We start from the raw sequence: 15,687 nt of genomic DNA on the forward strand, positions 1-15,687 counted from the left end.
CTCTAAATATATATCTGCCTCTCTCTCTGTCTCTCTCTCTAAATATATATATCTGCCTCTCTCTCTGTCTCTGTCTCTTTCCATGTCTTTCTCCATCTGTCTCTCTGTCTATTATACTGTGTTTTTCATGTCTCTCCCTCCCTCTTTATGTTCCTCCTCTCACCCCCTCTCTTCCACTCTCTCCTCCTCCTCCCTTTCAATACATTATTCTTCTGTAATCACAGCTGTTCTGAAGGGAATCAGACTGGCATTGATCCAACCACTCAATCTTTTCCTGTTGTTCTCTCTCTCTCGCTCCACCCCCCCTCTCATCTCTCTTTCATTCTCCCTCCACCTCTCTCTCTCTCTCTCTTGCTTTCTCTCTCTCCCTCCAACCCTTTCTCTCTCACTCTCTCTCTCTCTCTCCACCCCTCGCTCCGCTCCCTTCCTCCCCCACCCTTCTCTCTCTCCCCCTCCACCCTTCTCTCTGCTCCCCTCTAATCGTTAATAGTGCGTTTACACTGAGTATACAGAACAACACCTTCCTAATATTGAGTTGCATCCTCCCTTTGCCCTCAGAACAGCCTCAATTTATCGGGCTATGGACTCTACAATGTGTTGAAATCGTTCCACAGCGAGACTGGCCCATGTTGACTCCAATAATTCCCACAGTTGTGTCAAGTTGGATGGATGTCCTTTGGGTGATGAACCATTCTTGATACACACGGGCAACTGTTGAGCGTGAAAAACCCAGCAGCGTTGCAGTTCTTGACAAAAACTGGTGCGCCTGGCACCTACTACCATACCCCGTTCAAAGATACTTAATTATGCCCATTCACCCTCTGAATGGTACACACACAATCCATGTTTGAATTGTCTCAAGGCATAAAATCCTTCTTTAACCCGTCTCCTCCCCTTCATCTTTAACCAGGTCTCCTCCCCTTCATCTTTAACCAGGTCTCCTCCCCTTCATCTTTAACCTGTCTCCTCCCCTTCATCTTTAACCTGTCTCCTCCCCTTCATCTTTAACCAGGTCTCCTCCCCTTTCCTCTTTAACCAGGTCTCCTCCCCTTCATCTTTAACCAGGTCTCCTCCCCTTCATCTTTAACCAGGTCTCCTCCCCTTAATCTTTAACCAGGTCTCCTCCCCTTCATCTTTAACCAGGTCTCCTCCCCTTCATCTTTAACCAGGTCTCCTCCCCTTCATCTTTAACCAGGTCTCCTCCCCTTCATCTTTAACCAGGTCTCCTCCCTTTCATCTTTAACCAGGTCTCCTCCCCTTCATCTTTAACCAGGTCTCCTCCCCTTCATCTTTAACTAGGTCTCCTCCCCTTCATCTTTAACCAGGTCTCCTCCCCTTCATCTTTAACCAGGTCTCCTCCCCTTCATCTTTAACCAGGTCTCCTCCCTTTCATCTTTAACCAGGTCTCCTCCCCTTCATCTTTAACCAGGTCTCCTCCCCTTCATCTTTAACCAGGTCTCCTCCCCTTCATCTTTAACCAGGTCTCCTTCCCTTCATCTTTAACCAGGTCTCCTCCCTTTCATCTTTAACCAGGTCTCCTCCCCTTCATCTTTAACCAGGTCTCCTCCCCTTCATCTTTAACCAGGTCTCCTCCCCTTCATCTTTAACCAGGTCTCCTCCCCTTCATCTTTAACCAGGTCTCCTCCCTTTCATCTTTAACCAGGTCTCCTCCCCTTCATCTTTAACCAGGTCTCCCCCCCTTCATCTTTAACCAGGTCTCCTCCCCTTCATCTTTAACCAGGTCTCCTCCCCTTCATCTTTAACCAGGTCTCCTCCCCTTCATCTTTAACCAGGTCTCCTCCCCTTCATCTTTAACCAGGTCTCCTCCCCTTCATCTTTAACCAGGTCTCCTCCCCTTCATCTTTAACCAGGTCTCCTCCCCTTCATCTTTAACCAGGTCTCCTCCCCTTCATCTTTAACCAGGTCTCCTCCCCTTCATCTTTAACCAGGTCTCCTCCCCTTCATCTTTAACCAGGTCTCCTCCCCTTCATCTACACTGATTGAAGTGGATTTAACAGGTGACATCAACAAGGGATCATATCTTTCACCTGGATTCACCTGGTCAGTCTGTGTCATGGAAAGAGCAAGTTTTCCTCATGTTGTGTAAACTCAGCGTTTTCTCCTGTAATCAGGGAATCATCCAGCCCTCGATACGACCACTCTGTCTCCGTATGAGTCCCAAATGGGAACCTATATCATATATGCCAAAGTTCTGGTCAACAGTAGTACACTATATAGGGAATAGGGCTCTGGTCAACAGTAGTACACTATATAGGGAATAGGGCCCTGGTAAACAGTAGTACACTATATAGGGAATAGGGCTCTGGTCAACAGTAGTACACTATATAGGGAATAGGGCCCTGGTCAACAGTAGTACACTACATAGGGAATAGGGTCCTGGTCAACAGTAGTACACTATATAGGGAATAGGGCCCTGGTCAACAGTAGTACACTATATAGGGAATAGGGCCCTGGTCAACAGTAGTACACTATATAGGGAATATGGCTCTGGTCACTAGTAGTACACTATATAGGGAATAGGGCTCTGGTCAACAGTAGTACACTATATAGTGAATATGGCTCTGGTCACTAGTAGTACAGTATATAGGGAATAGGGACCTGGTCAACAGTAGTACACTTTGTAGGGACTCTCTGATCACTAGCGGAAGCTTGTGGTCCCCCCTCTTGTCTGTTCCTTTCTGTATGGAGTCCTCCAGGGAGCTTGTTCCTTTCTGTATCGGGTCCTCCAGGGAGCGTGTTCCTTTCTGTATGGAGTCCTCCAGGGAGCGTGTTCCTTTCTGTATGGAGTCCTACAGGGAGCTTGTTCCTTTCTGTATGGAGTCCTCCAGGGAGCTTGTTCCTTTCTGTATGGAGTCCTCCAGGGAGCTTGTTCCTTTCTGTATGGAGTCCTCCAGGGAGCTTGTTCCTTTCTGTATGGAGTCCTCCAGGGAGCTTGTTCCTTTCTGTATGGAGTCCTCCAGGGAGCTTGTTCCTTTCTGTATGGAGTCCTCCAGGGAGCTTGTTCCTTTCTGTATGGAGTCCTCCAGGGAGCTTGTTCCTTTCTGTATGGAGTCCTCCAGGGAGCTTGTTCCTTTCTGTATGGAGTCCTACAGGGAGCTTGTTCCTTTCTGTATGGAGTCCTACAGGGAGCTTGTTCCTTCTCACTTGTATTTACAGGAAAGGGACAGGACCTCTAAAGGGACAGGACATCTAAAGGGACAGGACATCTACAGGGACAGGACATCTAAAGGGACAGGACATCTAAAGGGACATCTACAGGGACAGGACATCTAAAGGGACATCTACAGGGACAGGACATCTAAAGGGACAGGACATCTAAAGGGACATCTACAGGGACAGGACATCTAAAGGGACAGAACATCTAAAGGGACAGGACATCTAAAGGGACATCTACAGGGACAGGACATCTAAAGGGATGGGACATCTAAAGGGACATCTAAAGGGACAGGACATCTAATGGGACAGGACATCTAAAGGGACAGGACATCTAAAGGGACAGGACATCTACAGGGACAGGACATCTAAAGGGACAGGACATCTAAAGGGACAGGACATCTAAAGGGACATCAACAGGGACAGGACATCTAAAGGGACATCAACAGGGACAGGACATCTAAAGGGACATCTACAGGGACAGGACATCTAAAGGGACAGGACATCTAAAGGGACATCTAAAGGGACAGGACATCTAAAGGGACAGGACATCTAAAGGGACAGGACATCTACAGGGACAGGACATCTAAAGGGACAGGACATCTAAAGGGACATCTACAGGGACAGGACATCTAAAGGGACATCTACAGGGACAGGACATCTAAAGGGACAGGACATCTAAAGGGACATCTACAGGGACAGGACATCTAAAGGGACAGGACATCTAAAGGGACAGGACATCTAAAGGGACAGGACATCTAAAGGGACAGGACATCTACAGGGACAGGACATCTAAAGGGACAGGACATCTAAAGGGACATCTACAGGGACAGGACATCTAAAGGGACATCTACAGGGACAGGACATCTAAAGGGACAGGACATCTAAAGGGACATCTACAGGGACAGGACATCTAAAGGGACAGGACATCTAAAGGGACAGGACATCTAAAGGGACATCTACAGGGACAGGACATCTAAAGGGATGGGACATCTAAAGGGACATCTAAAGGGACAGGACATCTAATGGGACAGGACATCTAAAGGGACAGGACATCTAAAGGGACAGGACATCTACAGGGACAGGACATCTAAAGGGACAGGACATCTAAAGGGACAGGACATCTAAAGGGACATCAACAGGGACAGGACATCTAAAGGGACATCAACAGGGACAGGACATCTAAAGGGACATCTACAGGGACAGGACATCTAAAGGGACAGGACATCTAAAGGGACATCTAAAGGGACAGGACATCTAAAGGGACAGGACATCTAAAGGGACAGGACATCTACAGGGACAGGACATCTAAAGGGACAGGACATCTAAAGGGACATCTACAGGGACAGGACATCTAAAGGGACATCTACAGGGACAGGACATCTAAAGGGACAGGACATCTAAAGGGACATCTACAGGGACAGGACATCTAAAGGGACAGGACATCTAAAGGGACAGGACATCTAAAGGGACATCTACAGGGACAGGACATCTAAAGGGATGGGACATCTAAAGGGACATCTAAAGGGACAGGACATCTAATGGGACAGGACATCTAAAGGGACAGGACATCTAAAGGGACAGGACATCTACAGGGACAGGACATCTAAAGGGACAGGACATCTAAAGGGACAGGACATCTAAAGGGACATCAACAGGGACAGGACATCTAAAGGGACATCAACAGGGACAGGACATCTAAAGGGACATCTACAGGGACAGAACATCTAAAGGGACAGGACATCTAAAGGGACATCTAAAGGGACAGGACATCTAAAGGGACAGGACATCTAAAGGGACAGGACATCTACAGGGACAGGACATCTACAGGGACAGGACATCTAAAGGGACAGGACCTCTAAAGGGACAGGACATCTAAAGGGACAGGACCCCTAAAGGGACAGGACATCTAAAGGGACAGGACATCTAAAGGGACAGGACATCTAAAGGGACATCTAAAGGGACATCTAAAGGGACAGGACATCTAAAGGGACAGGACCTCTAAAGGGACAGGACATCTAAAGGGACAGGACCTCTAAAGGGACAGGACATCTAAAGGGACAGGACATCTAAAGGGACAGGACATCTAAAGGGACATCTAAAGGGACATCTAAAGGGACAGGACATCTAAAGGGACAGGACATCTACAGGGACAGGACATCTAAAGGGACAGGACATCTAAAGGGACAGGACATCTACAGGGACAGGACATCTAAACCACAGTGAAATGGGTTTCCAAGCCAAGCAGTGAGGATAGGGAGGAATATGGGGTTGTCATATGGCTGAGAGATAAACCACTTGCGACTGGCTCCATACAGCAGTCATGTCAGCTCCATAAAGCATTAACAGACATGTCCATCTGGTGCTCTAGAAGTCACTGCATAGACTAGATCATACATGAATCCTGGACAGATATGACACAAGAGCTTCATAAAGGGCTTATAACACATCAGGCAGTGACAATAGGGTGTCGTTAAGAGTCTGACGTACCTGAGAGTGACTATTGACCTCAACCTCCTCAGCAAAGCGAACTTTGACCGGGTTGGACCGGAGTTTAGCTCTCTTTTCTGGGGTGATGAAGGAAGACTTGGGTCCCTGAGAAACCACAGGAGGAGAAATTAGGACTTGGGTCCCTGAGAAACCACAGGAGGAGAAATTAGGACTTGGGTCCCTGAGAAACCACAGGAGGAGAAATTAGGACTTGGGTCCCTGAGAAACCACAGGAGGAGAAATTAGGACTTGGGTCCCTGGGAAACCATAGGAGGAGAAATTAGGACTTGGGTCCCTGGGAAACCACAGGAGGAGAAATTAGACAGAGTTTCCAAAAGGCACAAGGACACAGACTGCACAAACTGTGGTTTAGCGGTAATGCTCACAGCATAGACAAATAACATTCTCCTCACCCTATCCGGGTTCAAACCCCTTCTCCTTCCTGTTGTCTGCCTCCTTCCTGTATATCAATCTGTTTCTATACCTGTCTAAATAAAGTGTCAGTAAACCCTAAAAAAATCTAGATCTGAAAACTAACAGGTAGTGGATAAACAACAGAACCTCAGAGACACTAATCTGACTGATCAACCCAACAGGCTGATAAACAACAGAACCTCAGAGACACGAGTCTGACTGATCAACCCAACAGGCTGATAAACAACAGAACCTCAGAGACACGAGTCTGACTGATCAACCCAACAGGCTGATAAACAACAGAACCTCAGAGACACTAATCTGACTGATCAACCCAACAGGCTGATAAACAACAGAACCTCAGAGACACGAGTCTGACTGATCAACCCAACAGGCTGATAAACAACAGAACCTCAGAGACACGAGTCTGACTGATCAACCCAACAGGCTGATAAACAACAGAACCTCAGAGACACTAATCTGACTGATCAACCCAACAGGCTGATAAACAACAGAACCTCAGAGACAATAATCTGACTGATCAATCCAACAGGCTGATAAACAACAGAACCTCAGAGACACTAATCTGACTGATCAACCCAACAGGCTGATAAACAACAGAACCTCAGAGACACTAATCTGACTGATCAACCCAACAGGCTGATAAACAACAGAACCTCAGAGACACTAATCTGACTGATCAACCCAACAGGCTGATAAACAACAGAACCTCAGAGACAATGATCTCAGACAAACGTAAATGTTGTTGGGGTTTCTCCACTGTAGGTAACGCCAGCCACTGCAACACATCCAGGGAGTGTTCCTAATGGATAAAACTATGTGTGTTGTTGTTGAAAAGAGTCAGTGTTCCTAATGGGGAAAACTATGTGTGTTGTTGTTGAAAAGAGTCAGTGTTCCTAATGGATAAAGTGTGTTGTTAAAAATATCTGCAGTTGCCCATTCATCAACACGCAGGCAAGCAGACACACACACGCCGAGGCCACACACACACACACGCCGAGGCCACACTACTAGGTCATAATAAAGGCGTGACAACACTCTGCTGCCTGTGGGGAACCATGATGGAGCACCTGGGTGTGTGTGTGTGGTTTCTCTGTTGATGAAGAGAGCAACTTTTAACTGAAGGAAGAATACAACATGGAAAACATAGTGACTCACCGCTGAGTTTCTGAGGACCGTTATCATCACAGAGTGCTGACACTCCCTAGGGGGAGGGAGAGAGAGAGAGAGAGAGAGAGAGGGAGGGGAGAGAGAGAGAGAGAGACAGAGAGAGAGAGAGAGAGAGAGAGAGAGGGAGAGACAGAGAGAGGGACAGAGAGTGGGGGTCAATATGATAAATAAATGCTTGTGTGTTTGTGAGTGTGTATGCATGCGTGTGTGTGTGTGTTTGTGCGTGTGTGTTATTGTACCTGATGAGGTCAGCCGCTTGCTCTGGGGTCAGGTCGTCGACGGCAACATTGTTAATCTTTACGACCTGGTCGCCAGGGACGAGCCTTCCATCAGCCGGCCCCGCTACCCACACACAAACACACAGGATCCTCTTCCTCATCATCTTGATCAACAGAGTATATAACAGATCATTGCTGATAAAGGATTCACACTCTCTGTCTCTGACTCTCTCTCTCTCTCTCTGACTCTCTCTCTGACTCTCTCTCTGTCTCTGACTCTCTCTCTCTCTCTGACTCTCTCTCTGACTCTCTCTCTGTCTCTGACTCTCTCTCTCTCCCTGACTCTCTCTCTGACTCTCTCTCTGTCTCTGACTCTCTCCCTCTCTCTCTCTCTGACTCTCTCTCTGACTCGCTCTCTCTCTTTGACTCTCTCTCTGTCTCTGACTCTCTCTCTCTCTCTCTGACTCTCTCTCTGACTCTCTCTCTCTCTGACTCTCTCCCTCTCTCTCTCTCTGACTCTCTCTCTGACTTTCTCTCTCTCTCTGACTCTCTCTCTAACTCTCTCTCTAACTTTCTCTCTCTCTCTCTATCTGACTCTCTGTCTCTGACTCTCAGGGTTTTTGAGTCAACAGGAGGGAGGGCAGAGCAACAGGGACAGAGAGACAGAGACAGATGGTGGTATTACTGAGATCAGTGCCAGAGAGCCCAGCCTCAGGGGGCCGTTACTATCTGTAGTGTGTGTGTCCATCTGATGTGGCGCAGAGGAACAGCAAACGTGGTTACAAAAAAACAAAAAAAGCACAACGCCCCTCCCCCATGTGTCCTACTGGTTGTGTTTATGTACCCCATGTGTCCTACTGGTTGTGTTTATGTACCCCATGTGACCTACTGGTTGTGTTTATGTACCCCATGTGACCTACTGGTTGTGTTTATGTACCCCATGTGACCTACTGGTTGTGTTTATGTACCCCATGTGACCTACTGGTTGTGTTTATGTACCCCATGTGACCTACTGGTTGTGTTTATGTACCCCATGTGTCCTACTGGTTGTGTTTATGTACCCCATGTGACCTACTGGTTGTGTTTATGTACCCCATGTGACCTACTGGTTGTGTTTATGTACCCCATGTGACCTACTGGTTGTGCTTATGTACCCCATGTGACCTACTGGTTGTGTTTATGTACCCCATGTGACCTACTGGTTGTGTTTATGTACCCCATGTGTCCTACTGGTTGTGTTTATGTACCCCATGTGACCTACTGGTTGTGTTTATGTACCCCATGTGACCTACTGGTTGTGTTTATGTACCCCATGTGACCTACTGGTTGTGTTTATGTACCCCATGTGACCTACTGGTTGTGTTTATGTACCCCATGTGAGCTACTGGTTGTGTGTATGTACCCCATGTGACCTAATGGTTGTGTTTATGTACCCCATGTGCCCTACTGGTTGTGTTTATGTACCCCATGTGACCTACTGGTTGTGTTTATGTACCCCATGTGACCTACTGGTTGTGTTTATGTACTAGCTGTCTCCAGTTAGACTAGCTGTCCCCAGTTAGACTAGCTGTCCCCAGTAAGACTAGCTGTCTCCAGTTAGAATAGCTATCCCCAGTAAGACTAGCTGTCCCCAGTTAGACTAGCTGTCCCCAGTAAGACTAGCTGTCCCCAGTAAGACTAGCTGTCCACAGTAAGACTAGCTGTCCCCAGTTAGACTAGCTGTCCCTAGTTAGACTAGCTGTCCCCAGTAAGACTAGCTGTCTCCAGTTAGACTAGCTGTCCACAGTAAGACTAGCTGTCCCCAAGTTAGACTAGCTGTCCCCAGTTAGACTAGCTGTTCCCAGTTAGACTAGCTTTCCCCAGTAAGACTAGCTGTCTCCAGTTAGACTAGCTGTCCCAAATAAGACTAGCTGTCCCCAGTAAGACTAACTGTCCCCAGTTAGACTAGCTGTCTCCAGTTAGACTAGCTGTCTCCAGTAAGAGTAGCTGCCCACAGTAAGACTAGCTGTCCACAGTAAGACTAGCTGTCCCCAGTTAGACTAGCTGTCCACAGTAAGACTAGCTGTCTCCAGTTAGACTAGCTGTCCACAGTAAGACTAGCTTTCCCCAATTTAGACTAGCTGTCCCCAGTTAGACTAGCTGTCCCCAGTTAGACTAGCTTTCCCCAGTAAGACTAGCTGTCTCCAGTTAGACTAGCTGTCCCTAGTTAGACTAGCTGTCCCCAGTAAGACTAGCTGTCCCCAGTCAGACTAGCTGTCCCCAGTTAGACTAGCTGTCCCCAGTTAGACTAGCTGTCCCCAGTCAGACTAACTGTCCCCAGTAAGACTAGCTGTCCCCAGTTAGACTAGCTGTCCCCAGTTAGACTAGCTGTCCCCAGTTAGACTAGCTGTCCACAGTCAGACTAACTGTCCCCAGTAAGACTAGCTGTCCCCAGTTAGATTAGCTGTCCCCAGTCAGACTAGCTGTCCCAAGTATGTGAAAACCTTGTGAAGACTTACAGAAAACGTTTGACCTCTGTCATTGCCAACAAAGGGTGGATAACAAAATATTGAGATAAACTTTTGTTATTTACCAAATACTTATTTTCCACCATAATTTGCAAATAAATTCATTAAAAATCGTACAATGTGATTTTCAGGATTTTTTTTCTCATTTTGTCTGTCATAGTTTAAGTGTACCTATGATGAAAATTACAGGCCTCTCTCATCTTTTTAAGTGGGAGAACTTGCACAATTGGTGGCTGACTAAATACTTTTCTGCCCCACTGTATTTACAGTAGGTCTGTGAGGGTAGTCTATATACAGTAGGTCTGTGAGGGTAGTCTTTATACAGTAGGTCTGTGAGGGTAGTCTATATACAGTAGGTCTGTGAGGGTAGTCTATATACAGTAGGTCTGTGAGGGTAGTCTATATACAGTAGGTCTGTGAGGATAGTCTATATACAGTAGGTCTATGAGGGTAGTCTATATACAGTAGGTCTGTGAGGGTAGTCTATATACAGTAGGTCTGTGAGGGTAGTCTATATACAGTAGGTCTGTGAGGGTAGTCTATATACAGTAGGTCTGTGAGGGTAGTCTATATACAGTAGGTCTGTGAGGGTAGTCTATATACAGTAGGTCTGTGAGGGTAGTCTATATACAGTAGGTCTGTGAGGGTAGTCTATATACAGTAGGTCTGTGAGGGTAGTCTATATACAGTAGGTCTGTGAGGGTAGTCTATATACAGTAGGTCTGTGAGGGTAGTCTATATACAGTAGGTCTGTGAGGATAGTCTATATACAGTAGGTCTATGAGGGTAGTCTATATACAGTAGGTCTGTGAGGGTAGTCTATATACAGTAGGTCTGTGAGGGTAGTCTATATACAGTAGGTCTGTGAGGGTAGTCTATATACAGTAGGTCTGTGAGGGTAGTCTATATACAGTAGGTCTGTGAGGGTAGTCTATATACAGTAGGTCTGTGAGGGTAGTCTATATACAGTAGGTCTGTGAGGGTAGTCTATATACAGTAGGTCTGTGAGGGTAGTCTATATACAGTAGGTCTGTGAGGGTAGTCTATATACAGTAGGTCTGTGAGGGTAGTCTATATATAGTAGGTCTGTGAGGGTAGTCTATATACAGTAGGTCTGTGAGGGTAGTCTATATACAGTAGGTCTGTGAGGGTAGTCTATATACAGTAGGTCTGTGAGGGTAGTCTATATACAGTAGGTCTGTGAGGGTAGTCTATATACAGTAGGTCTGTGAGGGTAGTCTATATACAGTAGGTCTGTGAGGGTAGTCTATATACAGTAGGTCTGTGAGGGTAGTCTATATACAGTAGGTCTGTGAGGGTAGTCTATATACAGTAGGTCTGTGAGGGTAGTCTATATACAGTAGGTCTGTGAGGGTAGTCTATATACAGTAGGTCTGTGAGGGTAGTCTATATACAGTAGGTCTGTGAGGGTAGTCTATATACAGTAGGTCTGTGAGGGTAGTCTATATACAGTAGGTCTGTGAGGGTAGTCTATACACATCCATACACACAGGGCCCTACTGTAGGTACTATACAGCATATGAGGATAAACCCTTTGTTGTCCTACTGATCTCCCATGAACCGTTCCTCTCATTACTGTAACCACCACCACACACACACCAGCGATACTTCCACTAGCTCAGCAACCTTAACCCCTCCTCTCACTGTGTCCCAAATGGCACCCTGTTCTCTATAGGGCACTACTAGGACTCTGGTCAAAAGTTGTACACTATATAGGGAATCGGGTGCCATTAGCGACCCACCCTCAGTCTCCACCTGGGCTTATAACAACACAAACCCTAATGGAGCCTATGGAACCACACAAAACCCCTCTTCTCCCTTTTCTGTACAGCCTGTCAATCTCAATGACATCACAATCGGATTCAATAATTTGATCATAGATGTAGTTGGATCCTGCACCTGATGGAGTAATCACTAGCAAGACTGCCAGGATCTCAGTTTAGCAAAGGATGATTGGTCAAAAGACTGCCACCTGAATTCAACAGCATAACTAATTGGTCTGATTTCTGCCACCCAACCAACCAAATTATTAAATCAAATCTTCAAGTGACTCTGAAACCATATGTTTGTTTTTTTCTCTTGCTGTTTTTCTCATCAGATGTTGATTGTTAAATTAATCTGTCCAGCGGTCCCATGCTCATGACAGCACAATATAGTCCTATGTCAGGGTTATGATAGTCCTATGTCAGGGTTATGATAGTCCTATGTCAGGGTTATGATAGTCCTATGTCAGGGTTATGATAGTCCTATGTCAGGTTATGATAGTCCTATGTCAGGTTATGATAGTTCTATGTCAGGTTATGATAGTCCTATGTCATGTTTATGTAGCCTACCTGGGGTGATGTCCTGCACCAGTATGGGTGTCTGAGGTGTCAGGGTGATTCCATGAGTGTTGAGGAGGGGGTCTCGTAGGATCTGGACGGTCAGTCTAACCGGGTAGCTGTTCTTCTGATCCTGACCGCTAGACTCTCCCCCCGCAGCCGCCTTCCCATCTACCAGGATACGCTCTCTGATTGGGGTAGAGACCAGGTATCAGCCAGAGGACAAGGTATCAGCCAATCAAAACAAACAAGGAAACACTTCCTCATAATAGTCTCCAACAGATGATGTCCAATATTGCCTTGAATAACTAGGCCTAACCCAAATAAAACCATTTAGACAAACCCATTACTAGACCCCAGGCCTAACCCAGACGAACCCATTTCTACCCCGCAGGCCTAACCCAGACAAAGCCATTACTAGCTCCCTGGCTATCCCAGTCAAACCCAAACTAGCCAGGCCTAATGCCAAAGCTAACTGTGTTACGTGGCTGGCCTGGTAGTACTAACCTGCTGCTGGAATCCCTGGAGCGTCGTAGCCATCGCCCCACCACCTGCTCCACCCGACTGGTCCTGCGGGACGGGGAGCGGCTTCTGTCCCGCTCCTCCATTTAACTACAGACGGGGGTTAAAGGTCAGAGGCCAAGGATGAGAGCAGGGGTTCAAATATAGATTAACATTGTGACTATTGTTCCATTGCCTGCATTAGCAGTATGCACGAAGACATGTCATAACTTTCAATGAGCAACATTTCCTGTATGACCTAGGGATGTCTGACTGGGAGGGTGTGTACTCTATCTCTGATTCAGATCTTTAAATGTTTTACCCCTCCCTCCCTCCCTCCCTCCCTCCCTCCCTCCCTCCCTCCCTCCCTCCCTCCCTCCCTCCCTCCCTCCCTCCCTCCCTCCCTCTCTCTCCCTCCCTCACCTCTCTCTCTCCCTCCCTCACCCCCCTCCCTCCCTCCCTCCCTCCCTCCCTCCCTCCCTCCCTCACCCCTCCCTCCCTCCCTCCCTCCCTCACCCCTCCCTCCCTCCCTCCCTCACCCCCTCCCTCCCTCACCCCTCCCTCCCTCCCTCTCTCTCCCTTTAACTTTAACTGTTGCAGATCAGCATGCCCCATATAAAAAATCAAGGGTTAAAGACAATTCATGGATCACGCATTAATTGTCAGAAAGGGCTAAAGCTAAACTTGACTGGCTTCTCTTGACTGGGCTAAAGCTAAATTGACTGATTCTACCTCTTGACTGGCTCCTCTTGACTGGGCTAAAGCTAAATTTACTGATTCTACCTCTTGACTGGCTCCTCTTGACTGGGCTAAAGCTAAATTGACTGATTCTACCTCTTGACTGGCTCCTCTTGACTGGGCTAAAGCTAAATTGACTGATTCTACCTCTTGACTGGCTCCTCTTGACTGGGCTAAAGCTAAATTGACTGATTCTACCTCTTGACTGGCTCCTCTTGACTGGGCTAAAGCTAAATTGACTGATTCTACCTCTTGACTGGCTCCTCTTGACTGAGCTAAAGCTAAATTGGTAAAAAAAAAATATTAGAATCACTGGCACCTTTCAGCTAAGAAGTTTTTTTTTTTTTACTTCAAACTACACACAGTGGCCAGTTTAGGAAGACCACCCTGTTCACAAAAATGGATCGCTCCTACAGGCAGTGACTCACATGGCTGTGGCTTGCTAAATAAAGCAGGCAGACAGGCATTCAGTTACTGTTCCATTGAACGTTAGAATGGTCAAAACGAGTGACCGAAGCAACTCTAAATAAAGCAGGCAGACAGGCATTAAGGCATTCAGTTACTGTTCAATTGAACGTTAGAATGGTCAAAACCAGTGACCGAAGCAGCTTTGAGCACGGTATGGCCGCCGATGCCGGGCGTGGCAGTTCCAGTATCTCAGAAACGGACTCCTGTGTTTTTCACGACAGTGTCTAGGGTTTACAGAGAATGGTGTGACAAACAAAACACATCCAGTCCTGTGGGCGTAAACAACTCGTTGATCGAGATGGGTCAAAGGAAAATGGCAAGAATCGCACAAAGGCTAATAGGCAGTCCACAAACAGATAAATAATGGTGCAGTACAACAGTCGTTGATACTTGTCACGGATGGGCTATTGCAGCAGACAAACACACCGGTTTCCACTACTATCAGCTAAAAACAAGAAGAAATGGCTCCTGCGGACACGCAATCACCAACACTGGACAAATGAGGAATGGAAATACATTGCCTTGTCCGATGAATCCCGGTTCCTGTTGCGTCATGCTTATGGGGCCATACTACCCCTGAACAGGCAGTTAACCCACTGATCCTAGACCAGTTAACCCACTGATCCTAGACCAGTCCGATGAATCCCGGTTCCTGTTGCGTCATGCTTATGGGGCCATACTACCCCTGAACAGGCAGTTAACCCACTGATCCTAGACCAGTTAACCCACTGATCCTAGACCAGTCCGATGAATCCCGGTTCCTGTTGCGTCATGCTTATGGGGCCATACTACCCCTGAACAGGCAGTTAACCCACTGATCCTAGACCAGTTAACCCACTGATCCTAGACCAGTTAACCCACTGATCCTAGACCAGTTAACCCACTGATCCTAGACCAGTCCGATGAATCCCGGTTCCTGTTGCGTCATGCTTATGGGGCCATGAGTCCACCAGTCCTGCCTGCTGTCAACGGTACAGGCTGGTGGCGGAGGTGTACTGGTGTGGGGAATGTTTTCCTGGCACACGTTAGGTCCCTTGATACCAACGGAACAATGTCTCCAAGCCCAAAGGGGGGTCCGAGCAGGTAGTCGATGGGGGAGTGTACAAAGCATCTTTCCATGACATAGTTTTAACCTGGAATCACCTGGTCAGTCTATGATCCATTATTGATGCCACGTGTTAAATCCACTTCAATCAGTGTAGATGAAGGAGAGGAGACGGGTTAAAGAAGGATTTTTAGGCATTGAGACAATTGAGACATGGATTGTGTGTGTGTGCCATTCAGAGGGTGAATGGGTAAGACAAAATATTTAAGTGCCTTTGAACAGGGTATGGTAGTACTCATAAAAACATGAGATACCAAACCCATTCACATTGGTAGTTAACTCTTGACATTCCTCGGGCCGCCACCAAACCAGCTAAATCCAAATGTAGTTTTAACACTCCACATTTTGGACTTACACAATTTATGACATTTGGATTCCCTGGTGCCACTAAAGTGGTTGAAAACCCTGATGATAAATGACTTCAACGAGGTGTGCAATTATTTAGACTTTATATGTAGTTTATGATGTTCTAATGTACTGGTTATTCCATCTGGTTATTCCACCTGGTTATTCCATCTGGTTATTCCACCTGGTTATTC

The 15,687-nt window shown here is 46.9% G+C and overlaps 1 protein-coding gene across 1 annotated transcript in view; it reads right to left on the reverse strand.

Annotated features, from left to right (window-relative positions):
- LOC139394380 (uncharacterized) overlaps window positions 1–12,944 on the reverse strand; it is a 47,718-nt gene extending 34,774 nt beyond the window's left edge. Inside the window, exons 1-5 of the mRNA XM_071142434.1 lie at window positions 12,844–12,944; window positions 12,349–12,524; window positions 7,509–7,611; window positions 7,258–7,303; window positions 5,665–5,769 (exon numbers count right to left, since the gene is read on the reverse strand). Of these exons, the coding sequence (XP_070998535.1) occupies window positions 5,665–5,769; window positions 7,258–7,303; window positions 7,509–7,611; window positions 12,349–12,524; window positions 12,844–12,944 (531 nt within the window). The remainder of the gene's footprint in view (window positions 1–5,664; window positions 5,770–7,257; window positions 7,304–7,508; window positions 7,612–12,348; window positions 12,525–12,843) is intronic.
- Between the last annotated feature and the right edge of the window lie 2,743 nt (window positions 12,945–15,687).

This window comes from Oncorhynchus clarkii, unplaced genomic scaffold (genome assembly GCF_045791955.1).
Source record: "Oncorhynchus clarkii lewisi isolate Uvic-CL-2024 unplaced genomic scaffold, UVic_Ocla_1.0 unplaced_contig_5678_pilon_pilon, whole genome shotgun sequence".
Taxonomy (NCBI): Eukaryota; Metazoa; Chordata; class Actinopteri; order Salmoniformes; family Salmonidae; genus Oncorhynchus; species Oncorhynchus clarkii.